Genomic DNA, 25,293 nt, shown 5'->3' on the forward strand with positions numbered 1-25,293 from the left:
CAGTGATACACACCGTGGAGGGACCTATTTTTAGAGCAGACTCGGGGGTCACCATCTGGCGAGCACAGCCCAGATTCAGGTCCACAGCAGGTGAAAGGCAGTGACAACTAAGCTCACCAACATTTGGAGCAGGCTCCTGCTAAGTCCAAGTCCAATGATGAGCATCTGGAATTGGCCCACAGAGACATTGGAGCTCCAAAGACAGGCAGGGGTACAGCAGGCAGGGTTGTCAGAGGCCATAACCAGATTAGAACAGAGGATGTCCACATTCTGCCCATGTTGTGGCACCGACATGCCAGTGCATCGAAGTCACCATTGGAAGGGTGGTGACTGCCATAGAGACCATGATCCAGCAGTTTGTTCTTGATATGTGCTCGGACCTGCACATCATCGCTATAGCCATGAGTGGGATCCATCAGTGACTATGCGGGAGGGGTGTGGGGCACCTCGATATCCCTCCAGGAACCACTTCTCCTCAAGGGGTCAGGGAGGGATCCTTGGGCATCCACAGGGAGGAGGAGCATCAGCCAGACACCCCAGGGCAATTCACCCATGATTCTCCTAGGCTCTCCAGCCGCTTCAAGTCCCCCCTGCCTATCCCTAGCAACTCCGGCTGCTCAGGCCAAGGAGGGGGCACCTGCCCCACAGCAGGAGGCCGAAAGTAGGCTGGGGCCCTCCAGGCCTCGGGCCTCCAGAGGACACCTGTCAAGATCATCACAGACAACAGAACATAGTGATCAGCAGGCTGCCTCCACCTCTGCTGGGGATTTCAGGGATGCACCAAGACGTAGCAATAGGGTAAGAAAAATTATTAAGTACTGAGAGCACAATGGTGGCCTGGATGTTCACTCACTGCATATATTTTGCACATATGTTTTTTTTCTGAAATTCTCCTCTAGTGAATGGCTCTTCTATCTGGTGCAACGCTCTGAGGTCATACAAGTGTAACAGATGCCCCCTTCCTCACTTATCTCCCATCGTGTCCCTCAGGTCTATGGTGTTTTGCCTTTCTGTGAGTTGCCTTTCTGCCCACCGCACGCAACATGAGCAAAGCTCTATTAACATGGTGGTTGGGTAATGCATTTCTTAGACTTGCATCAGAGGATCATATCATGTGGCCTCATGAGTATAGATTTTGCAGTTTTGTTTATTCCCCTGATGCTGCTGCACAGAAGGCTGATCTATATGGATCTTGTAGGTTTTAATGGCAACCTGCATTGGGGTCATTCTAACTCAATGCATTTTTCAATGGCTTCCATGTAATGTCTGTCAGGCTTGGGTGTGGGTTACATTTTAAGTAATAGTCGGGGACATTAGCCACTTATGGCGGCTTGTAGTGTGACGTCTTGACCCCATGTGCAGCTAGACACCACCCCTATAGTAGTTCCCAATCCCACCTGCATGATGGGACCTAGTTAGCACTTGGTGACTCGTGAAATGTCTGCTAGACAGCCACGACTATGTGAGATTAGAGGTGTGTCCAGCCTCATGATGCCAGACTATTAAATGGGGGGATGCTGATTTGCACCTGAAGGTCTGGCTAATGTGGCTTGACAGAATCCCTGAGCCAGCTCTCATAAGGGCAATCAACATGGTTATCTGATACAATGCCATCAGTGTCCCAGGCTTCCTAGTGTATTTCTGAAACTGATGGAATGAAAATGCGGAGGCATCAAATGGGATCAGAGCAAAGCTCCAGTACATCTGAGGTGGGTTCTTTATTATCAACAAAGTTACTAAGTAAAGCCTCCATACAATGCTGAGGTTTACTGGGCCACCTCGCACCCAGATGGTAAGGCAATGCTGGACATGGGAAGCTCCATAAGAAGTCTGGGTCATGGTGCTTGTAAATGAACAGACAATGGTGCTGCTGAAGCTCTCTCTGTGCACGCAAAGGTGACCTTACTCACAGGCTCATATCCATGACTGAGAGTGAGAGGACAAACTTAATTAAGCCCACTTAATTGGCATCCCATCCACAAGCATACACACTCTCCACCACCGACGCACAGTGGCAGCAGTGTGTACCATCCACAAGATGACTGCAGGAACTCACCAAGACTCCTCCAAAAGCACCTTCCAAACCCACGACCCTACCATCTAGAAGGACAAGCACATGGGAACACCACCACCTGGACGTTCCCCTCCAAGCCACACATCATCCTGACTTGGAAATATACCACTGTTCCTTTACTGTTACTAGGTCAAAATCCTGGAACTCCCTCCCTAACAGCACTGTGGGTGTACCTACACAATATGAACTGCAGCGGTTCAAGAAGACAGCTCACCACCACCTTCTCAAGGGCAACTAGGGATGGGTATTAAATGCTGGCCTAGCCAGTGACGCCAAATGTCCTATTAATTAATATAATGAAAGACTACATCCTAAAGGACAATCTGGGGACTCAGTATAAGGATGAGGCCTGAACATTATTCTAGCATGAGGAATAGCTTGTGGAGAGATGCCACAGTCAAGATTCAGATCAGTCCTCAGACATTCATGCGAGAACCAGTGATTGATGATTGCAACACTCCAGGCATACTACCACTGAGGTTTGCAGTGCTGCTCCTACCTCTTGAAGGCTGCCATAGGCAGTGAAATATTGGTGCAATGCTTGAAAAGATTGCATCATGTCTAGTAGCTTCACAGTGAGCACTGGTGGAATTTTTATCCCATAACAAAACAGCCACCTTCTCCAGAGGCTGCCTCGCCTTCCAAGGATGATGCTATTGTCATGCAAGATTGTGACTACTCATTCTGAGATTGAAGTCCTTCATTAAGATACTGAGAATAGCAAAGAAGGTATTAATGATGAGCCTGCTTGGAGGCACAGGTTAAAGAGGCTTGTATGAGCTATTCGTCTTCATCATTCTGGAACCCTGTGGCTATAACAGTCACACGGGCACATCTGCCGCATCTGGCCCCTTCTATGGCCTCTTCCTGTGGGACATCAACATCCTTGCCCTCATTGAGCTTATTCTTTTGACATCCTCCTCATCGGAAGAGACATGCAGCTGCTCCATCTCTCCATCTGGCAACTCATCCCCCATTGTGTACAGCGCAGCAAACCATGATGATGCGGGACGCCCTCTGGGGAGAGTACTGGAGAGCACAGCCTGACCAGTCCAGATATCTGAAATGCATCTTCAGCGTGTGAATGATCTACTCAATCAAGGAGCATGTCATAGAATGAACTGTATTGTACCTCTCCTCTGAAGCACTTTGTGGCTGCCGAATGGGCATCTTTAGCCATGTCATTTTGGGGTAGCCTTTATCACTGATGAGTCAACCCTGAATGTGCTTAGGGCCCTCCAAATCTGTGGCACTTGCGAGTGAGTCAAGATGTAAGAGTCACATAAGCTCCCAGGGTACCTCACACAGACCTGCATAATCTGTTTTTGGTGATCACAGATCAGTTGCACATTTAGAGAGTGGAAGCCTTTTCTATTGATGAATCTTTGTGGCTGCTGTCAGGGAGTTCTTAATGCCACATGTGTGCAGTTGATGGCACCCTGCGCCTGTGGGAAGCCGTAGATTGCTGCAAATCCCACTGTTTTAGCAGCCTGGGAGAACTTCATCCAGGGAGAACTGGACATAATCCGATTGGCCAGCAGCTCCATCAGTCCCGGCAACACCAAGAGCACATTGGTGGCCACTGCCGGGGCTGCAGGAGAAGGAAGAAGAAGCCCCTTGGATCCCTGGGGCAGCTAAGTTGGGGTCTTGGGCAGGGAGGGTTTGGGTAGATCAGGGAGAGGGGCAGTTTTAAGGCTGAAGGTGGGTAGGAAGGAAATGGGGGAATTCCACCTTGTTGCGGGGGGCGGCAACTCCAAGGTGCCTCTGAAGAGCAAACCCCAACCCCTTCCTTCCCACCCTTTCAAAAGAATCAGCTGCCTGCTCCTGCCTGACTGCCCACACCAAATGTTTTATGATAACAAGCCTAATTAATCCTTGATTACTTATTTCAATATGGTGGGCGTGATGCTGATTTTGGCATCTGCCCACCCCCCCCCCCCCCCCCCCAGCCTCCTATTATGGAGTGAGCGGGAAGGTGGTGGGGTGGGCACCTGCCCTATTTTACCTGACCATCCCCCCCCACTCCACCATCCAAAACACACTCAGCGCAGGAACGTAAAATACAGCTCGTGATGTGGGCTCTCTTCAACAGATCACGAGAGGAAAATGATCTCATGGATAGGCCAAAGAAAATGCTTTGGAGTGTTTTTAATTTTGATAATGAAGGCGATTGGTAAAGGAAATAGTTCATCATGACAATTAGTCACATGTTCTCACTATGGTAAGGGCACAAATTAAAAATGAGGAAGCTGATCGTGACCAGAGTCAAGCAGGGTCAAACTATTGTGGGAGAGTTTCTGAAATAAATCGTTTAGGGGAGTCATTGAAATGATTGGTGCAAATAGTTTCAAGATGCACACTGATGGCTTAATTGACAATACCCTCTTTCAGTTTCATCCTCGGGATGTGGACATCATTGGCAAGGCTGGCATTTATGGCCCATTCCTAATACAATTGAGTGGCTCGCCGGGTCACTTCAGAGGACATCTAAGAGTCAACAATGTTGGTATGGATTGGAGTCACGTAAAAACCAGATTGGGTAAGGCTGGCAGATTTCCTTGTTTAAAGTACATAAATGAAACAGTTTTTTTTAAACTATAATAACCTTCATGGTGTCTTTTTATTTCCAGATTTATTTTTACTAACTGAATTCAAATTCTCAAACTGCCATGATTTGAACTCAAATTCTCTGGGCTATTATCCAGGCTCTTGGATTGCTAGCACGGTGCACATAACCACTACAATACCTGGAGCAACCATCACAGCTTGCTCACACTGGCCATCTTTGACACCTGCATAAGGTATTCCAAAGTGGAATATTGAGAATATTTATTGACCATAAGAAATAGGAGGTGAAATAAGCCATTAGAACCAGCTCGGTCAGTCAATAAGATCATGACTGATCTTCTAGCTCAACTTCTTCCTGCAATATCCCCATATCCCTTAATTCCCTTAGTGCCCAACACTCTGTCAACCTTTCTCTTGAATATAAGGAGGGGGGAAATCAGTAACCCTTGTTCAGGGTCAGACATAGCTGTGATGTGTTCCGTGGTTAAATAGCCTAGCGATACTCTCAGAGCCTGGCCAGATATTATAACAGAGGTCATATCCCAACACCTTCAGGAAAGCAGGGAGAACAGTATTAGGGGACAAGGGAAACAGAATCTTACCTGTTGCAAGACTGAAAATCTAGAGGATCTTCAGTAGAGTGTTCCATGGCAGTTTCCACTTCCGTGGTTATTGGCCTGCTCTTCAGATTTTTCTGTTTTCCTCTGTTCTTTGAGTAAAACCCGAGGAAAGACTCTACTGAAGTTTCATCAGAGCCAGAGCTAAGGAAATCCATAAACTGGTCATAGATTCCCTGCCATCGATCTTTAGCTGGGGTTATGTGGCTGCCCAGTTGCCTAGAATGAAAATGAATTGCTACATGAAACAGCCTCCTAAATTTGCTACTAATAGAAAAGCAAAATACTGTGGATGCTGGAAATCTGAAAGAAAAATAGAAAAGGCTGGGAAAGGTCAAGTCAGGTGGCATCTATGGAGAGAGAAACAGAGATAATGGCTGGAGCAGAGATAATAGCCAGAATCTTCCCCTTCTGTTCTGGAGTCTAAGTTCAGTGGTGGGCGTGAGTATGAGTGATCTCTGTTGGGCGGGCAGGATGGCTGACCATGTATGATATTGCGCTGTTATCTCATTACATATGTATCCCCTGAAAAGCATTATAAAAAATGCTATGGGTGTCCTATCAGAGACCCATGAGCCACATGCAGCTCCCAGACTCTGAAAATTCCAGTTATATATCATGGGCAACAAAGTCCATTTGGGCTTATATGACTTGATCACTGACTTGTCCTGTTTAAGCTTTGTGGACCCAGAAGCTTGGAAAGTCAATAGTTAGCACTGTTGTCACTAGGTAGATAAGTTGTAAATCAGAACTGTTAGTTTGATTATTTGAGATACATATAAATGAAGAAGCACATGGATCAAAATTTTACATGTGGCCCACAAAGTCATGTGGACTCAAGGCTTTGTGGCAAGTCCATGACTGACAGATTTTTGCTGGACACGGATATCCAGGATATAGGGAGCAACAGAGAGCAAAATAGACTTAAGGTTCAGAGCAACCAAGATCAAACTCAATGGCAAAATAGGCTTGTGGGGCTGAATGGCCTACTCATGCTCTTACTTTCCAACAGGGTGATGGGGACAAGGAATGAGGTGAGCACTCGCTGTCTGTGATCAGGCATGGAATGGTAACTAAGAAAGTTACTGATAATTCCCAGCACCTGCACAACCTGTACCAGTGAGAATCAGCATCTTCAGGAGCAATAGGGAGGATCTGTTTTGCTACAGGATTGATACGCCTTTAACTTACATAGAAAATGAATGCATAGAATTATATAACAAAGAAGATGACCATTCTGCCCATCGTACTTGTGCCAGCTCTTTGAACTCTGGATACTGACCAGACTGCCACTGGAAACATTTTCTCTCTATTTACTTTATCAAATCCTTTCATGATTTTGAACATCTTTATCATTTCTCCTTTAACCTTCACTGCTCGAAGGAGAAAAGCCTCTAATCTCTCAATGTAACAGAAGTCCTTCATTCCTGGTGCCTTTCTAGTAAATTTCTTCTGTACTCACCTAGATTTTGAAATCTTTGCTGCAGTGTGGTGCATAGAATCGGCCACAATACTTCAGCTGAGGTCTAACCAATGTTTTACAAAGGTTTAGCATATCTTCATTACTTTTGCACTCTGCCTTTATTTATGAAGCCATGGATCCCATATGCCTTTTCAACAGTCTTCTCAACTTGACCTACCATCTTCAAAGACTCAAGTATGTACAACTCTCAGGACTTTGCACTGCTATAAAGTTGTGTCATTTGGTTTATATTGCTTCTTGCTCTTCTTTCCAAAATGATTCACTTCACACTTCTCTGTATTAAATATCTGCCATGTGTCAGTCCATTTCACCAATCTGTCAATGCCCTCCTGTCCCTGTCTTGCTCGCTGTTCACTACATTTCCAAATTTCGTGCTTTATCTGCATACTTTAAAATCTTTATGCCAAAGTCCCAGTTTTTATTTGTAGATTTTTTAATATAAAAATATATAAAATATATAAAAATATGCAGCAAAAAAAGAGTCATCCCAAAAACTTAGCATAACATTGTATGGTTTCCTCCAGTCTGAAAAATAACTACACTCTTCCTGTTAGCCAATTACATATCCTTTGCAGCCATGCCTTTTAATTCCATGGACTTCAAAGGTGTCAACAAGTCTATTATGTCGTACTTTATCAATTGGCTTGTGAAATTCCAATGCACAACAACTGCATTGCTGTCATTAACCCTTTCTGTTACTTCATCAAAGAATTCAATTTTTAACAAATCTGTGCTGATTTCTATTTATTAGCCTATTTGCTTTCTCAATTGCTAATTAATTTTCTCCCAGATTATTGTCTTTAAAAGATTCCCCACTACCAATGCGTGGCTGACTGGCCTGTAGTTGCCAGGTTTATCTACCTCCCATTTTGTTTGAACAGGGGTGCACCATATGCAATCCTCCAGTCCTCTAACACCACTACATATCTAAGGAGGATTGGAAGGCTATGTCCAGACCCTCTGAAATTTCCACACTTATGTCCTTGATTAGCAGAGGATACATCCCATCTGGACCATGTGATATTTCTACTTTGATCACTTTCAACCTTTTATGTACTTCCTCTTCATCTATTCTTTCCTATCTAATTTCTTTGCTACCTCCATTGCTGTGACATTGGCCACATCCTTTTCTTCAGTGAAGACAGATGCGGAGTATTCATTTAAAACCTCAGCCTTCACAAGATGATTTCCATTTTGGTTCCCTATTTGGCCTTGCTCTTCTGTCGATTTCCCTTTTGCGATTTGTGTTTATAAAGGAAGCTTGGATTCCCTTTTATGTTACATGCTAATAGTCTCATATTTAGCCACCTATTCGCTTTTTCAGTTCTCCACTGTACTTTCTATATTCTGTGTGCTTCTCCACTGAATTATGAGCCTGACATTTATCATAAATCTTTTTCTGTTTCATTTTAATCTATATATTTAGTCATCCAGGAAGCTCTAGCTTTTAATTTCCTTCCTTTCCTCTTTATGGAAATGTTTCTAGTCTGTAGCCAAAATATCCTCTGTTTGAGTGTCTCCTATACTTCATTTACTTTATCTGCCAACCTTTGATTCCAATCCACTTGGGCCAGATACTTTTCCAATCCATTGAAAAGAACTCTCCCTGTGTTGAGTACTTTTGCATTGATTTTTCCTTGTCCTTTTCCATAGCCACAAGAAACCTAATGATATTGTAGATATTAAACTTGTTTCAATGTAAGGGAATTTCATCATGTTGATTTTGCTACTTACAAGCTATGGAAGTTTGTCATTGCATGATAAGTTCAGACAATTCACACTCACATTTTGCTGGTGATCAAAGGGTTTAACTGTTCAGTGGGTTTGCAGAATGTTCCGTTAGCCTTCAAGCCACTTCCCCATTTGTTGCTGAACAATCCCTCTATGATATATCCATTACTAAAGGTGAGCTTTCCCTGGAACATAATAATTGCAGATTAGTGCCTTTACTTACAGTCTTAGATTTTTTTTCATACTTTGATACAACTAAGTGGCTTGCTCGGCCATTTCAAGAGGCAGAAGAGCGTGAAACACATTGCTGTGGGTCTGGAGTCATAGGTAGGCCAGACTGGGTAAAGATTGCAATTTTCTTTGCCTGAAGGACATTAATGAACCAGATGGGTTTTTATGACAATCCAGTTCACAGTCACCATTACTGAGACAATCTTTTTTATTCCAGATTTATTAATTAATTGAATTTAAATTCCATCAGCTGCCATCATTTGAACTCATGACTCCAGATCATAGTCAAGGCCTCTGGATTATTGTTCTGTAACATAACTACTACTATTTCTCATTGACTCAGGGCTTCTTCCAATCTCCATTCATAACTTCGGAAACCAACTCCCAGAGAAATGTAAAAGCCGTTTCCACTGGTTATGGTATCTCCCGAGGGGTTTTCACTGAGCTGTATGAGTTATGCCAGGAAATAGTACTGAAGACGTGCTCCAGAATTTGCCAAGCCCCTAGCCAGGCTGTTCCAGTACAGCTACAACACTGGCATCTACCCAGCAATGTGGGAAAATTACCCAGCTATGTACCATACACAAAAAGCAGGACAAATCCATCCCGGCCAATTACTGCCCCATCAGTCTATTCTCAATCATCAGTAAAGTAAAGTAACATACAAACAGGGAGCAGGAGTAGGCCATTCAGACCCTCCAGCCTGCTCTGGCATTTAATAAGATTGTGGCTGATCTGATTGTAACCTCAAATCTGCATCCCCCCTACGCCCGATAACCTATCACCCCCTTACTTACCACCTGTCCACCTTTGCCTTAAAAATATTCAAAGACTCTGCTCCCACCACCTTTTCAGGAAGAGAGTTCCAAAGACTCAGGACCCTCTGAGAGAAAACATTTCACCTCATCTCTGTCTTAAAAGGGTGACCCCTTAATTTAAAGAGTGACACCCAGTTCTAGATCCTCCCACAAGTGGAAACATCCTCTCCACACCCACTCCGTTCAGTGCCCTCAGGATCTTATATATTTCATTCAAGTTGCCTCTTACTCTTCTAAAACTTCAGTGGATACAAGCTTAGCCTGTCCAACCTTTCCTCATAAGAAAACCTGCCCATTCCAGGTATTAGTCTGGTAAACCTTCTCTGAACTGTTTCCAACACATTTACATCTTTCCTTAAAAAAGGTGACCAATACTGTACACAGTACTCCAAATGCGGTCTCACTAGTGCTCTGTATAACTGAAGCATAATCTCCCTACTTTTGTAATCAATTCCCCTCACAATAAACAATAACATTCTATTAGCTTTCCTAATTACTTGCTGAACCTGGACACTAACCTTTTGCAATTCATGCACTAAGACACTCAGATCCCTCTGCATCTCAGAGCTCTGTAATCTCTCACCATTTAGATAATATGCTTCTCTTTTATTCTTCGTGCCAAAATGGACAATTTCACATTTTCCCACATTATACTCCATTTGTCAGATCTTTGCCCACCCACTTAACCTATCTATTCTTTTTGTAGCCTCGTTATGTCCTCTTCACTGCTTACTTTCCTACCTATCTTTGAGTCATCAGCAAGCTTGGCAACCATCTCATCCACCCTTCATCCAAGTCATTTATATAAATTGTAAACAGTTGAGGTCCCAGCACTGATCCTGTGACACACCACTTGTTACATCTTGCCAACCTGAAAAAGATCCATTTATGCCTATTCTCTGCTTCCTGTTAGCCAGCCAATCTTTTATCCATGCCAATATGTTACCTCCATACCACTTCTATTTTCCTCAATAACCTTTGATGTGGCACTTTATCAAATGCCTTTTGGAAGGCCAAGAACAGTACATCCACTGGTTCCCCTTTAACCACAGCACATGTTACTCCCTCAAAGAACTCCAAGAAGTTGGTTAAACATGATTTTCCTTTCACAAAACCATGTTGACTCTGCCTGATTACCTTGAACTTATCCAAGTGCCCTGCTATAGCTTCTTTAATAATACTTTTAACATTTTCCTTATGACAGATGTTAAGCTAACTGGCCTGTAGTTTCCGCTTTCTGTCTCCCTTCCTTTTTGAATAATGGAGTTACATTTGCTATCTTCCAATCTAATGGGACTTTCCCCAAATCTGGAGAGTTTCGTAAAATTAAAACCAATCCATCAACCAACTCACTAGCCACTTCTTTTAAGACCCTAGGATGAAGTCCACCAGGACCTGGGCTCTTGTCAGCTTGCAGCTCCAGCAATTTACTCAGTATCACTTCTCTAGTGATTGTAATTTTTCTGAGTTCCTCACACCCTTCCATTTCCTGATTATAGCTGCTTCTGGGATGTTACTTGTCTCCTCTATAGTGAAGACTAATGCAAAATACCTGTTCAATTCATCTGCCATCTCCTCGTTTTCCATTATCAGTTCTCCAGACTCACTTCCTATAGGACCAACTTTGTTAACTTGTTTCTTTTTTAAATATTTATAGAAACTCTTACTATCTGTTTTTATATTTTTAGCTAGCTTTCTTTTGTACTCTAATTCTTCCCTCCTTGTTAATCTTGTAGTCACCCTTTGCTGACCCTTACATTCTGTCCAATCTTTTGGCCTTCCACAATTATATACTTTTTCTTTAAGTTTGATACTATCTTTAGCCTTTCTAGTTAACCACGGATGGGGTGTGTCCGTCCTTTGGACTTTTTCTTACTCGTTGGAATGTATCAATCCTATTTATTCTGAAATATCCCCTTAAATGGTTGCAAATGCATCGCTATTGACCTATCCCTTAACCTAATTTGCCAATTAACTTTAGCCAGCTCCGCTTTCATGCCCTCATAATTGCCCTTATTTAAGTTTAAAAACATAGTCTCGTACCCATTCCTCTCTCCCTCAAACTGAATGTAAAATTCCAGCATATTATGGTCGCTGCTACCTAGGGACGCCTTCGCTATGAGATCAATAGTTAATGGCATCTTGTTGCACAATATGACGTCTAGTATGGTCTGCTCTCTGGTTGGCTCCAGAACATGCTGTTCTAAGAAACTATCCTGGAAATATTCTATGAACTCCTCACCTAGGCTACCTTTGCCCACCTGACTTTTCCACTCTATTAAAATCTCCCATGATTATCGCTGTGCCTTTCTGATAAGCTCCCTTTATGCCCCATTCTACCATGTGGTTACTATTAGGCAGCCTGTACATAACTCCCACAAGTGATTTCTTGCCTTTACCATTTCTCATCTCTACCCAAACCATTTCCACAAGGGGTAATCAACTGTGCTATCAAGAGGCACTTGCTTAGCAATAACCTGCTCACAGATATTCAGTTTGGGTTCCGCCAGGGCCACTCAGCTCCTGACCTCATTACAGACTTGGTTTAAACATGGACAAAATAGCTGAAGTCCAGAGGTGAGGTGAGAGTGACTACCCTTGACATCAAGGCCATATTTGACCGAGTATGTCATCAAGGAGCCCTAGCAAAACTGGAGTCAATGGGAATAAGGGTGAAAACTCTCCACCGGTTGGAGTCATACCTAGCACAAGGGAAGATGGTTGTGATTGTTGGAGGTCAATCATCTCAGTTCCAGGACACCACTGCAGGAGTTCCTCAAGGTAGTCTCCTAGGCCCAACCATCTTCAGTTGCTTCATCAATGACCTTGCTTCCATCATAAGGTCAGAGTGGAGATGTTTGCTGATGATTGCACAATGTTCAGCACCATTTGTGACTCCTCAGACACTGAAGCGATCTGTGTCCAAATGCAGCAAGACCTGGACAATATCCAGACTTGGGCTGACAAGTGACAAATAACATTCATGCCACGTAAGTGTCAGGTAATGACCATCTCCAACAAGAAAGAATCTAACCATCGTCCATTGACATTCAATGGCATTACCATGGCTGAATCCCCCACTATCAACATCCTGGGGCTTACCATTGACCAGAAACTGAACTGGACTAGCCATATAAATACTGTGGCTACAAGAACAGGTCAGAGGCTAGGATTCCTGCGACAATTAAGTCATCTCCTGACTCCCCAAAACCTATCCACAATCTACAAGGCATAAGTCAGGAGTGTGATGGAATATTCTCCACTTGCCTGGATAAGTGCAGCTCCAACAACACTCAAGAAGCTTGACACCATGAAGAACAAAGCAGCCCACTTGACTGGCACCCCATCTACAAATAATCACTCCCTCCATCACCGACGCTCAGTAGCAGCAGTGTGTACCATCTACAAGATGCACTGCAGAAACTCACCAAGACTCCTTAGACAGCACCATCCAAACCCATGACCACTGCCATCTAGAAGGAGAAGGGCAGCAGATACATAGGAACACCACCACCTGCAAGATCCCCTCCAAGCCACTCACCATCCTGACTTGGAAATATATCACCTTTGCTTCACTGCCGCTGGGTCAAAATCCAGGATGCCCCTCTCTAACAGCACTGTGGGTGTACCTGCACTACATGGACTGCAACAGTTCAAGAAGGAAGCTCAGCACCACCTTCTCAAAGGCAACTAGGTTTGGGCAATAAATGCTGGCCCCGCCAGCGAAGCCCACATCCCTTGAATAAATAATTTTAAAAATCGTGACAAGCCCTATGGAATAGAGGGTCAATAATGGATAAAGAGCAATGGCATAAGAAATTTTGGAACAAGGACAGTGCATTCACCATAACTAAATCTATTTAATCCACAAACCAACATAATATCACTCAAGACCATTTCGCTCTGTCCTACCCAGAAACTCGCCAGCCACTTCTTATCTCTGAACCTTCATTACAACTTGAGCTGTGTATTCAAGTGCACCCAAAGTGTTTAAAGCTGGTGCTCAGAAGCAATCTGGAGGTAAAACAATGACCAAAATGATACAAATGAACAGCAGGCTCTTCAGCAGCTGGAAAAAGAAAAGAGAAGTTATCATCTGGAGTAGAAAGAGCCTCTTTCTTCAGAGCCCTCTTTCCAGATGCTCGCCATCCTGCCAAGTATTTACAGCTTTTCTCACCCTTATGTAACATTACTAAGTTAGGCTCCTTTGGCATTGTCAAAGCTGAGGCTGACACTCCCAAACCACCTTCCAACCAACCATTAAATAAGCTATATCAGGGCACTTAGAATAATTCAAGGCAATTAGGCAGAATCAATATGGTTTTGTGAAAGGGAAATCATGTTTAAACAATTGATTGGAGTTCTTCGAAGGAGTGACGTGTGGATAAAGGGGGGTGGAATTATCCCAGATCTGCACTAAGGAAGGGTAAAACAAAGTTTTACCAGCGAGCCGCGATGGTGGGTTTTCGCGCCGTATCATCCCAAACCCGCCACATTGGGCAGGATTTTCAGCTCGGTGTGTGGACGCACACCCAACACACACAAGCTTGAAATGGCGCACGATGACATTGGGTGAGCGTCCGAACGTCATCGTGCACTTGCGCGATATTTCAGTTGGTGGGCGCACGCGAGAGTTAGCAGCGCGCCCGGCGACAATTAAGAGGGTTGTTAAGCCCATTAACCAATTAATTAAAATGACATTTTCCCTGCCCGTCCAACCTTACAGTTGGCAGGTGGGCGAATAGGCTAGGCGGCTTTTGCATTTTTTGCAAAAGCTCATCCACAGCTGGGATGAGGTTTCAAACACTGATTAAAAAAACGACATTTTTTAAAACTCATTTTTAATATGTCGCTGTTCATGTGACAGAGTTACATGAGGGGACATGGTTTAATTTTGAAATCTTTATTTTTAATGTTAAAAATCTTCAGCTCTCTGAGGCAGCTCTGTACCTTCAGGGAGCTTTCACTGAGCGCATTTGCGCGTGTGCGCACACTTCAGCTCTCGTGCTTCTCTCGACCCCGCACAGACAGCACTGAGGTTATCAGCACATGTTTCACGCTGGCTGGCTGTTAATTGGCCAACCAGCGTGAAATCGCGGTCGGGGCCCGATCACAGCAGTGGACCGCTGTGCAGCCTTTACCAGGCCCACCTGCCGCACCCACACGACGAGGTAAAAATTCTGCCCATTATTTATGCATTTACAGGAAACACACCACGGCTGCAGGAAGGGCAGCAACATTACCACTACGGCTTGGTAGGCGATGGCAGTGGTGATCAATGCCAATGTTGCACAAAAGAGGTTGGCCGTTCGGTGCAGATAGAGGATGAATAATCTCATCCGTACAGCGAGGGTATGGCAACCATCTCATCACTCTAAACTCACATGCTCAAGCCCATCCCACATTCACTGGCATCTCACTCACTGCCAACTCAAGGGACATCACCACCCATTCTTTCACACATACCCTCACATGTCCATCTGGCCTCATCTCCCCTGGAGACTGCCTCCTCAGTCCTCACATCTTGAGGCTACTTGCACAGATCAGCATGTGCCCTACACACACCCTGGGATATCCTCCTTCCCCAGTACAGCTCTCGTCCTGCAGCCTCTTCCCTTGCCTGAGGCCAGTTCTCCCCCTTCGCCAAGCAAGCCCTGTAGCCATTGAAAAGCCACCCACATATGGCTGATCTGGTACGTAGAGACCCGCCATGAGCCCCCCTGATAGTGATGTAGTCTGTGAAGTCTGGCGCTGATGACTGCGAGTGCTGACCGAAGCAAGGTAGGCAAACAAACCTTGAAGTCCCGAGCAAAGTGCAGTCCACTAAGTGCCCGTCATCTATGTGCTGTTGTGAAACACGTCAGCATGTTTTCCTGCCAACGTGGACGGACGATCTAGCAGGGAGATGATTCCGGTGGGCAGGCCTAATAATATGCTGATGTATTACAATGAGGTTCCAAACGTCCAATGGGGGGGGGGGGAACGTCGCCCGCCATCAACAGGCTGAGCAGACAATCACAAATTGGTTTCACGCCATCGCGAAACCGATCATGCCATATTGTCCGCTCACGCCACCAAACATGCCCAAAGCCTGCAGGCACGGAAAATCCCGGCCAGGGGAATCAGTGGATATACTGTATTAGATTTCCAGAAGACATGTGATAAGGTGCCACATCAAAGGTTATTGTGGAAAATAAAAGCTCATGGTGCGGGGGGTAACATATTGGCATGGATAGAGGATTGACTATCTAAACAGGAAGCAGAAAGTGGGCATAAATGGGTCTTTTTCAGGTTGACAGGATGTAACAAGTGATATGCCACAGGAATCAGTGTTGGGGCCTCAACCTTTTACAATTTATGTAATGATTTGGATGAAGGGACCAAGGTATGGTTGCTAAATTTGCTGATGACACAAAGATAGGTAGAAAAGTAAGTTGTGAAGAGGACATAAGGAGCCTACAAAGGGACATAGGTTAAGTGAATGGGCAAAGGTCTGGCAAATGGAGTATAATGTGGGCAAATGTAAAATTGTCCATTTTGGCAGGAAGAATTTAAAAAAGCATATTATCTAAACGGAGAGAGATTGCAAAGCTCTGAGATTCAGAGGGATCTGGGTGTCCTAGTGCATGAATCATAAAAGTATGCAGGTACAGCAAGTAATTAGAAAAGCTAATAGAGTGTGAGGGCATTGAATATAAGAGTAGAGAACTTATGCTTCAGTTGTACAAGACACTGGTGAGACCACGTCTGGAGTACTGTGTACAGCATTGGTCTCCTCCTTTAAGAAAGTATATAAATGCGTTAGAAGCATTTCACAGAAGGTTTAATAGACCAATGCGAGGAATGGGCAGGTTGTCTTATGAGGAAGGGCTGGACAGGCTAGGCTTGTATCCACTGGAGTTTAGAAGAATAACAGGTGACTTTATTGAAACATATAAGATCCTGAGGGATCGTGACAGGGCAGGTGCGGAGAGGATGATTCCTCTTGGAGGGAGAATCTAGAACTAGGGGTCACTGTTTAAAATTAAAGGGTCACCCATTTAGAACAAAGTTGAGGAGAATTTTTTTCTCTCAGAGGGTAGTGAGTCTTTGGAACTCTTCCTCAAAAGGCACTGGAAGCAGAGTCTTTGAATATCTTTAAGGCAGAGGTAGGAAGATTCTTGATAAACAAAGGGTGAAAGGTTATTGGGAATAGGCGGGAGGTTACAATCAGATCAGCCATGAATGGCAGAGCAGGCTCAAGTGGCCAAGTCCTGCTCCTAATTCATATGTTCATATGTAACAATGGCTCTCTGCCTTCTTATTCGATTTTCTTTCCTTGCCCTTCATCTCCCGATTCATATCGATGTGTGAGCCCTAACCTCCATTAACTTACTCAAGTGGTTATCCTACAACAGTGATTCTGTTCTGACAATAGACTGTGACTGTGAATTCCATCTCAACTGCATGTTATCGTTTCCTCAGACAGTGCTCAAACAATGTTTTTATTTGTTCTTCAATGTTAGTCACACAAAGCAGCATTAATTGATCATTTCAAAGAGGGCATTATAAGTCAATCATATAGCAGAATCACACATGGGTCAGGTCAGAAAGGAGTGGCAGGTTTCCTTCTCTGAAAGACATTGCCGCATCAGTTGGGTTTTTCTGAAAATTCAAAAGGTTTGTGGCCATTTCTGGTGCCAACCCACAAATAACTAGATTTATTGAATTTAATTTCTCAACTTGGCATTATGAGATTTAAGTGGACAATGTTTGGGTTCTCAGTTTAGGACCATAACTACCAAGCTACCATACCTACTTCCAAAAGTCTTACTTGATAGCCCACCTGGACAATATTTCAGTCTCCTTGCCCAGGGAGGTTGAAGCCATTTATTATTTCCTTATTGCCATTCCAGCTTGTTTACTAACTCAATATGTACCAGGTACTGATATGACCCATTTGTCTCAGTGCCGTACAATGCATTTATTCACAAAGCCATGGCTATTTTCACTTATAACACTGGAGATAATAGGATAAACTACACTTCTCCCTTCAAATAAATAATCCATTGGGCCTACTATTAGTACTGATCAATATTCCGGGTAGTTTTGGCAAGTGATGGGAAAGCTACAGTTAATTAAAAAGGACCCAGCTGTGAAAATCACCAATTTAGCATAAAGCACAGAAATTTTAGTATTGCTAACACTAGAGATAAGGCAATGGACTTTTTGGTTCTTCATTCTTTCTAACTTTCTCCAAATCAGTGGCTATCTTTCTCTTGCCCACTCTCCCCTACAATTCATTGGCTACCTATTTTCTTCTGCCACAAATGTGACTACTTTTCTCTCTCCCCCACACCCAAATCAGTGGCTACCTTTCTTCAGTTTGGGAGCTAAATATAGAGGCATGATGAGCCTGATTGCTGTATTTAGACATTAAATCATTCATTCTGCTCAAGTGGGAGATTGCATTGAGGTCAGAGAGATGTTGCAATCTTTGTGCCTGCGCTATTGCAAAATACAATTACTAAAATCTGTAACAGACTTATCGCAGTGTTACAATGATGACTTATTTCACCATTTCCTACTCAAATTCTTCAGTTATTGGATAACTCACCTCCATCAATCTTCCCACCCCCTACAATCCACAGGCTTTTAAAATGCAAGTTTGATGTCACCTAATTATTGCTTCCTTGTTTCATACCCTTCTCAATGTTGGTGGTCACCATCTCTATGGAGCACAGACTTTGTAGTAGGCTTGCACAAAAAATACAAGTGCTGGGCATAGAACTTCATGATCAGATGCAGAGGGTCACTCAATCATCCATTACTTATTACACAAGTTGCCAGCATCTGCACTGAAAACCATCCTCATCCCTACTCAAATGCTGAGCCAAAGGAATTCCAGCCTATTACTCACTCCTGGCTGGCACCCCCATTTTGAATCATCCATAAACTTGAGCTCATCCAAAACTCTGCTGCCAGCATCTTGGCCATTATCTAGTCCCTTTCATCCATTCACCTGTCAGAATGTTTCTGACTCCACAGCAGACTTCCCAGTGGCCCTGAATGCTCCAAGGGGGCTTGCTTTTAGTTTTAGGGCTTCTAAAACTCACACCACCACACCAAAGTGGGGTGCGGAACAAAATACAATTTTACTATGGTCCTCACTGTGGAGTTAGGGTTAGGGTTAGACCTTGGAAGAAGTGCATGTTTTTCCCTCAAAAATATCACAGGCTCAGGAAGGCAGAGGAAAATCGCTTTTCCTGTAAAAAAAACTATGTTCAGCATTTTGTGAACCAATTCCTGCCTCCACTGGGAGACAAAAATTGGGCCCAGGGAGTGCATAGTGCAAATTAGAGTACAGAGTCCAACAATGCTGGCACAAGTTTTTACTAATTGCTTGAAAATCACACAGAGCACAACGATCTCTGAATCCAAATTCCCAGTATGCGTTTCTTACACAAAGATGTGCTAGTTTATAAAAGCATGGATGCTGAAGCTCCTACCTTTCCAGTTAGAACCAACTCTTCTGTGAACTCTCCTTCATAGGCAGAATCATCCTCTGACAGAATTGTTCCAGGACCCTGGTGATTGTATAAAAAGTAAATAAAATTTTGGTCGCTGAGCAGTTTATAAAAGACCATTTGATTTGAAGAAATTGAAGTAAGGTGAATTAATATTAAAAGTGAAGGAGGTAAGTATTAAGTCTCAGCATCATTCTCAGACAAAGTATAGTCTGATCAGATTAGGGTAAGATTCCTCTCCACTGCCCCAAATACTCCCACAAGTTAGATACAGAGTAAAACAGTGTCCACTGTTACAATCACAGCTGATGTTATTTGCTGAGCAAGCCAGATCCCAGAGGGAACTCTGTCTTATTGATCATAAACCTTTTTTCTTATATTTTGAAAATGAGGAGGAAAAACTACTGATCCCCAAAAGCATAGAACTTTAGTAACACCTTTAGAATTTTAAACATTAAAAGATATATTTAAAAAAACTTAAGCACATAAGATTAAAGTTACACAGTTAAAACGGTCATACAGAACAACCCCCAAAAAAAGACCCACTTGGCCAAAATATGCAAGTAAACAACCTTCTTGGCAAAAACTCCCTTATAGATTTTAACTATAAAAATCCAGTAATATTCCCCAACGCAAAGAATTGTCACTCTAATAAAGGTATACCACACAACTCCCCAAACGCTTCCACTCAGACGTGGAATGCTTTCTGAAAACAAAGACTTTTCTGGCTTGAAACTGAATGGCTGCTTCATATTCACAACCTTCACACCTCCTCTGCACACAGATCTGGTCTCAGGAGATTTCTTCCACACAGCCACCACAACTCAGTTAAACACCTTTCCTTAAATATATTTTTTTCCCTTTCATCTCATATTCCATTGTCCTCAAACACCTCTTTGAACTCAACTTCTCAAAATATAAAAATCTTTCATGTTTTTCTATTCTGTCTCTACTTTTAGGTCAATAAAATTTAATGTGCTTTCCCCTGTTTACCTATAAAACCTTTGTAAGTTGTAAAAGTTATTTGTCACTTCTAAATACACCTTCAAAATTCAACAGCTGAAAAACAAAGTCTCCACTTATCTCAAAATGCAAATTTTAAATCCAACGTTTTGACTTGTAAATTCAACCTCACCATAACCTCTCATTTCAAATGCATGAACCTAACACCTTTATCGTTTGATCTCAGTTCTCACGGACAAGGTGTATTTATTAACCTCCTCCAGTTTAATTAATCATGGGCATGCAGAAGCGCATACAGGCACACACACACATCATCTCAACTTTTGACCTTGGTGTCTGATTTTCTGTGGCTCAACATGCTTCAGTCACTCACCATCATTTTATCGTACCTGGAGATTAATGCTTTTCGTGGTGTCCTAACATGTGCTTCTGCCCTGCTTCCAATGTCCAAATCTTCCATATGTACTGCACTTTGGAAATTTGCTTTCTAAGATCCAGAGAGCTATGCTGGTGGAAATATAACTCCTGGTAGGCCCACCAAGCCAACAGAATGATAGAAGCCAGGCTAATGCAGTACACTGGCCCCTCTTAGAGGATGCTGAGAGTCAAGCTAGGAACCTCTCTTGCTTTAGAAACAACCCAAAGGCAGGATAAGTCTGCTTACACACTTACAAATATAATCATCCGTGGAGATCCACAATCTGTTGGAAAACAGGCACAACACTACTCAGATTGGAGAAAAATACTTTGCTGTGGACTGACAGCAATGGAAAGAAAGGGTTTCCTCATGTTCCACTAGGTATAGGAGACTAACTAACTACATCCAAAATGAATCTCCTATTGCATCAATGGGACATTTGTTGTGTATCTTTTAAATCACCTGAAAACATTTTACACAATGAATTCCTCTTTAAAATGTTGTGACAGTTCTAATCAATGTGAATGCCATTTTCCAGGAGGTAATCAATTAATCTGGGAGAACACCAGGGCCTTAAATGTTTCTGGGTGCCTTTTTGACACAGGAAGTACACCATAGCAGGGAATCCAGTTACTAATAATCCCAAACGCAGACCCCCACTAAAAATCCCAAGTTCAGCTCTATTGAATATTGTTGGATAGGGCAAAGATATGAGTCCGGCTAGAAATTGATCAGTTGGAATGTTGCCTGGGTGGAGTGAAATCTTCATGGAGAGAGTGCCAGGAAAATATAATAATTTTCATAATATTTTTGGAATTTATTGTAAGGTAGGAGTAGTGTATGTGTGTGTGACTCAATTGAATTAAAGATAGCTGGTCTGAAGGTTTTGATGTATCAAGAAGAGAAGCTGGTTTGAAATGTTAAATAGGTAAACATGACTGAAGTTTTAGAATGTGAGGTGTAAAGGGAAAATTTGCATTTTTAGATAAACCAGAGTAATTTGAATTTCAAAGGACGTGGTGAAATGTTACATTTAGCTAGAACGAGCCAAACAGTATGTTTATTTTTTCCCAAATCTTTACTGATAAAATTGGCACTATGAAAGATTTTTATTATTAGAAAAGTAGTTGAAAAGACATATTGGGACAATGGGATTTACATTAAAAAGGGAGAAACCTGTATAAAGGAGATGAGGTTGTGTATAAGAGAAAGAATTCTAAGATCTAACAAGTGTGAAAAGCCTCCAGCCTCTAAGCCTCAAGTTGCTGTCTACACAAACTAAAGAGAAGAAAACTCACTTTGAATTCGACTGTTCAGGGTATCATGTTACTTTGCCTGGGTCTTTTAAAATCTGTGTGTTTTATTGTTGCCTAAATGGAGGCGTAGCTGGGAGTTAGATTAATTAGGGAGCTAGGAGTTATCATAGAAGTAATTTTTAAAACTATGTATGTGCTTAAAATTATTTTTTTTATTGATAAAGGTTTAATTTAGTTTTGTAAGAAAGCTATAAGACTCAGTGGTCTTATTACTACTAAATTCAAAGCATGCATCTCGAAACAAATACAAGTTGTAAAATAGTTGTGGCAGTTGTTTCAAGTTTCCTTCAGGGGTAAGGAAATTGGACATAATTGAAAGTATAGCACAGCATTTGAAATTGGAAGGAATACCCTAGGGACCGAGTTCTCCAAGGGTGGGTTGTTCAAATGGGCTCGAATTCAGTTGCAAATGACAAAACTGGAACTAGAGGCAGCAGGAAAAAAGAGAAAGGGCATTTCAAAGCGAGTTAGAAATGGCGAGGTTAGATAGGCAGGAAAAAGAAAAAAAAGAGAGAAAATTCCAGCTTAAACGGCTGACAGTTAAAAAAGGAGACACTAGAAGGGGCGGAAGGACATATTTCCAGATCAGAACCCAGTGGGGAGACTTTTAAATTTGTACAAGCTCTTCCAAAGTTTGAGGAAAGAAATGTTGAAGCATTCTTTATTTGTGTTTGATATCATTATTCAGGAGGAAAGAACAGAGGACAATGCAGCTGAGGTGTTTAACTCAAGGTAGTGGAGTTACAGAAAAAGGATTTGCGGCTAAAACAGTTATATCAGACAGCTTACTCAGAAACAGAGGTAGAATGTAATCCAGAATGTTATTACTTTAAGAATATGTTTTAATGAGAAAATGGTGGCCTTATCATCCTTCAGCAAATGAAAGCTGGAGGGAGGTGCATCAGATTGTAATACCATTTGGATAGAGAAGTGAGATTCCGGAGATAGCTCATGGAATTCCAATGGTGGGGGGGGGACATTTAGGAATTAGAAAGACACAGGCGAAAGTACAAAAACATTTTTATTGGCCTCGATTGCATAGGGATGTAGTCAAATTCTGTAGAACATGTCACACATGATAGGGAAACCACAAACAGTGATTAAGCCGGAACTTTTAATTCCAATTCCAGCAGTTGAAGAGCCATTTACTTGGGTCATGATTGATTGTGTAGAACCCCTCCCTAAAACTAAAAGTGGAAATCAGTACTTACTGACAATAATGGATGTGTCTACAAGGTTTCCTGAAGTGATACCTTTGAGAAATATCACAACAAAGAAAATTGTAGAAGAGTTAACTAAATTTTTTTTCAAGATATGGTTTACCTAAAGAAATACAATCAGATCAGGGTTCAAATTTCATGTCAGAGCTGTTTAAGGAAGCAATGAACAGTTTGGGGATAAAACAATTTAAGTCAACAGTTTACCATTCTGAGTCACAAGGGGCTTTGGAAAGATGGCATCAAACTCTAAAAATTATGATGAGGGCATATAGTCAGGATTATCCACAGGACTGGGATGGGGGAATTTCATTCTTGTTATTTGCTATTAGGGACACTCCTGGGGAGAAAGTGCTAGTTCTGTTACCAGTACTAGGCAACTCATTAAAGGCAAGGTTTAGTGGGCCTTACAGGATTGAAAAGAAACTGAATGAAGTAAATTATTTAATAAATACTCCAGATAGAAAAAAAAAAGCAGAGGGTGTGTCATGTAAATATGCTTAAAAAGTACTTTGACATGGAAGAGGACCAAAAGGAGGTATTCATGGTGGTAGATAATGAGAAAGAGGTAGAAATGCAGGATTCTGAAATTGATTTTCCTCTAATCAAATTGGTTAATGAGGGGGTATTTGAAAATGTAAATGTAATATTGAGTTAACTTCCAAACAAGTGTCAAAGTGATTTGGGGAAGCTATTGCCGTCACACAAAGCTATTAATGGGAATAAGCTGAGGGGGACAGAATTAGCTATACAGGATGTGTGTGTAGGAGTTTCATCTTCGAGAAGGCAACGTCCTTATAGATTAAACCTGGCAAAGTTACCACAAGTACAGAAGGAAATCGAATTCATGCTACAAAACGATATCATTGAGTCTAGTTGCAGTAACAGAAGTTCGCCTATTGTGATGGCACCGAAACTGGATGGAACAAAGACTGTGGGCGGAATTTTCCGTGCCCGCTGGCGGCGAGCGTGATAGGTGGTGTGCGCAGAAAATATGGCAGGTCGCGATCATCCGCTCAGCCCACCATTGGCGGGCCACGTTTCCCGCCCTCAGTCAGCGGGGAGCTAATTGTAATACGTCAGCATATAATTAAAAGGCCATTCTGCCAGGCTCTTGGAACCCCGCCGTATCGTTCAGCCATGTCGCGGGAAAGCACGCTGACGTGTTTTAGAACAGCACACAGGCGACATGCACTTGGCAGCCTTCACATTGGGGGAACTGAGGTGAGTGAGCAGCAGCGTTCTCCACAGCTCGCCTGTTGTTTACAGGACTCAGGGACGCCGGGGGTAACTGATGCCTGGCCCCGGAGGCGACTGCTGTGGGGGGCGGGGGTTGTGTGGGGGTGGGGGGGGGGGTGGGGGGGTGGGTGGTGGTGTCCACGGCCAAGTGTCAGTCAGCCTCAGAGGTGCCTGCTGAGGGGTGGGGGTGTCCAGGGGCAATTGCTGGCCAGCCTCGGAGGCAATTGCTGTGCCCTTTACAACCTAGCACTCCAGCGGGGAGACAAGCTGGCTGAGGAGGAGCTGGAGGTCTCCTCGGATGAGGAGGGCGCTAACAGGGATGAGGGTGAGGGGGTCCTCGGTGGTGATGATGATGGGGATGAGGCTCTCGCACTGGATAGACGAGGCTGGCATGCTCGGGCGGCCCTCATAGCTGCCAGATTTGTGGAGGATGATGACAGCATGCAGTGAGGTGGTCCCCATAGATCCTCACATCACAGTTGTGAATGTTTGACTCCAGTCTGGCTTATGGCAGCGCCAACACCCTCTGTGAGAATGCTCCAGTCATGGAGATACAGTGGAGGCCCTAACAGTCACTCGATTGCAGGAGGATGATGGCGACATGCAGTGAGGACACTCCATAGATCTTCACATGGCCTCTGAGAATGTCTGACTCCTGTCTGGCCGAGGGCAGCTCGCTTGCGCTCCATGATCAGGGACATCTCAGAGACGCAGCCATAAAACTTTAGACACACCTGATGCTGTGTCCACCTTCAGCACCTCAGCCCTTCAGGAGCACAGCGTCACTGGTCACAGATGCTGGTGTGATGGGGGCCAGCCCCACCTTAAAGGTGCTGAGAGCACACAGGGTATGAGAGAACTCTGTGGTGCCTGTCCATTACATTCTGGCAGCAATGACCAGCATCACCAAGGTGCAGGCATCAGTAATGTTTCCAGGGAGTGTGAGGCTGGACCATCACTGTGTTCTGAAGGCTGCACAGAACACAGGGAAGAGACCCTGGACTGAGACATCTGCCTTTTATCTTGTGCAGAAAGGTTTCACATCTGAGTGACAAGAGCACTGCTCATCAGAACAAGGAGCCAAAGGCAGGGAGACATTCTTAGGAGTTTAC

General features: G+C 43.3%; 1 protein-coding gene and 1 long non-coding RNA gene across 3 annotated transcripts in view; one reads left to right on the forward strand and one right to left on the reverse strand.

Moving 5' to 3' along the window:
• Window positions 1-25,293, forward strand: part of LOC144679930 (uncharacterized) — an 871,259-nt gene that overhangs the window by 483,499 nt on the left and 362,467 nt on the right. The window lies entirely within an intron of this gene.
• LOC144679927 (ALS2 C-terminal-like protein) overlaps window positions 1-25,293 on the reverse strand; it is a 144,954-nt gene that overhangs the window by 21,417 nt on the left and 98,244 nt on the right. For both annotated transcript variants that reach the window (XM_078540901.1, XM_078540900.1), the window contains exons 16-18: window positions 19,011-19,088; window positions 8,528-8,658; window positions 5,245-5,478 (exon numbers count right to left, since the gene is read on the reverse strand). In XM_078540901.1, coding sequence (XP_078397027.1) covers window positions 5,245-5,478; window positions 8,528-8,658; window positions 19,011-19,088 — 443 coding nt within the window. The remainder of the gene's footprint in view (window positions 1-5,244; window positions 5,479-8,527; window positions 8,659-19,010; window positions 19,089-25,293) is intronic.

This window comes from Cetorhinus maximus, chromosome 4 (genome assembly GCF_964194155.1).
Source record: "Cetorhinus maximus chromosome 4, sCetMax3.hap1.1, whole genome shotgun sequence".
Taxonomy (NCBI): domain Eukaryota; kingdom Metazoa; phylum Chordata; class Chondrichthyes; order Lamniformes; family Cetorhinidae; genus Cetorhinus; species Cetorhinus maximus.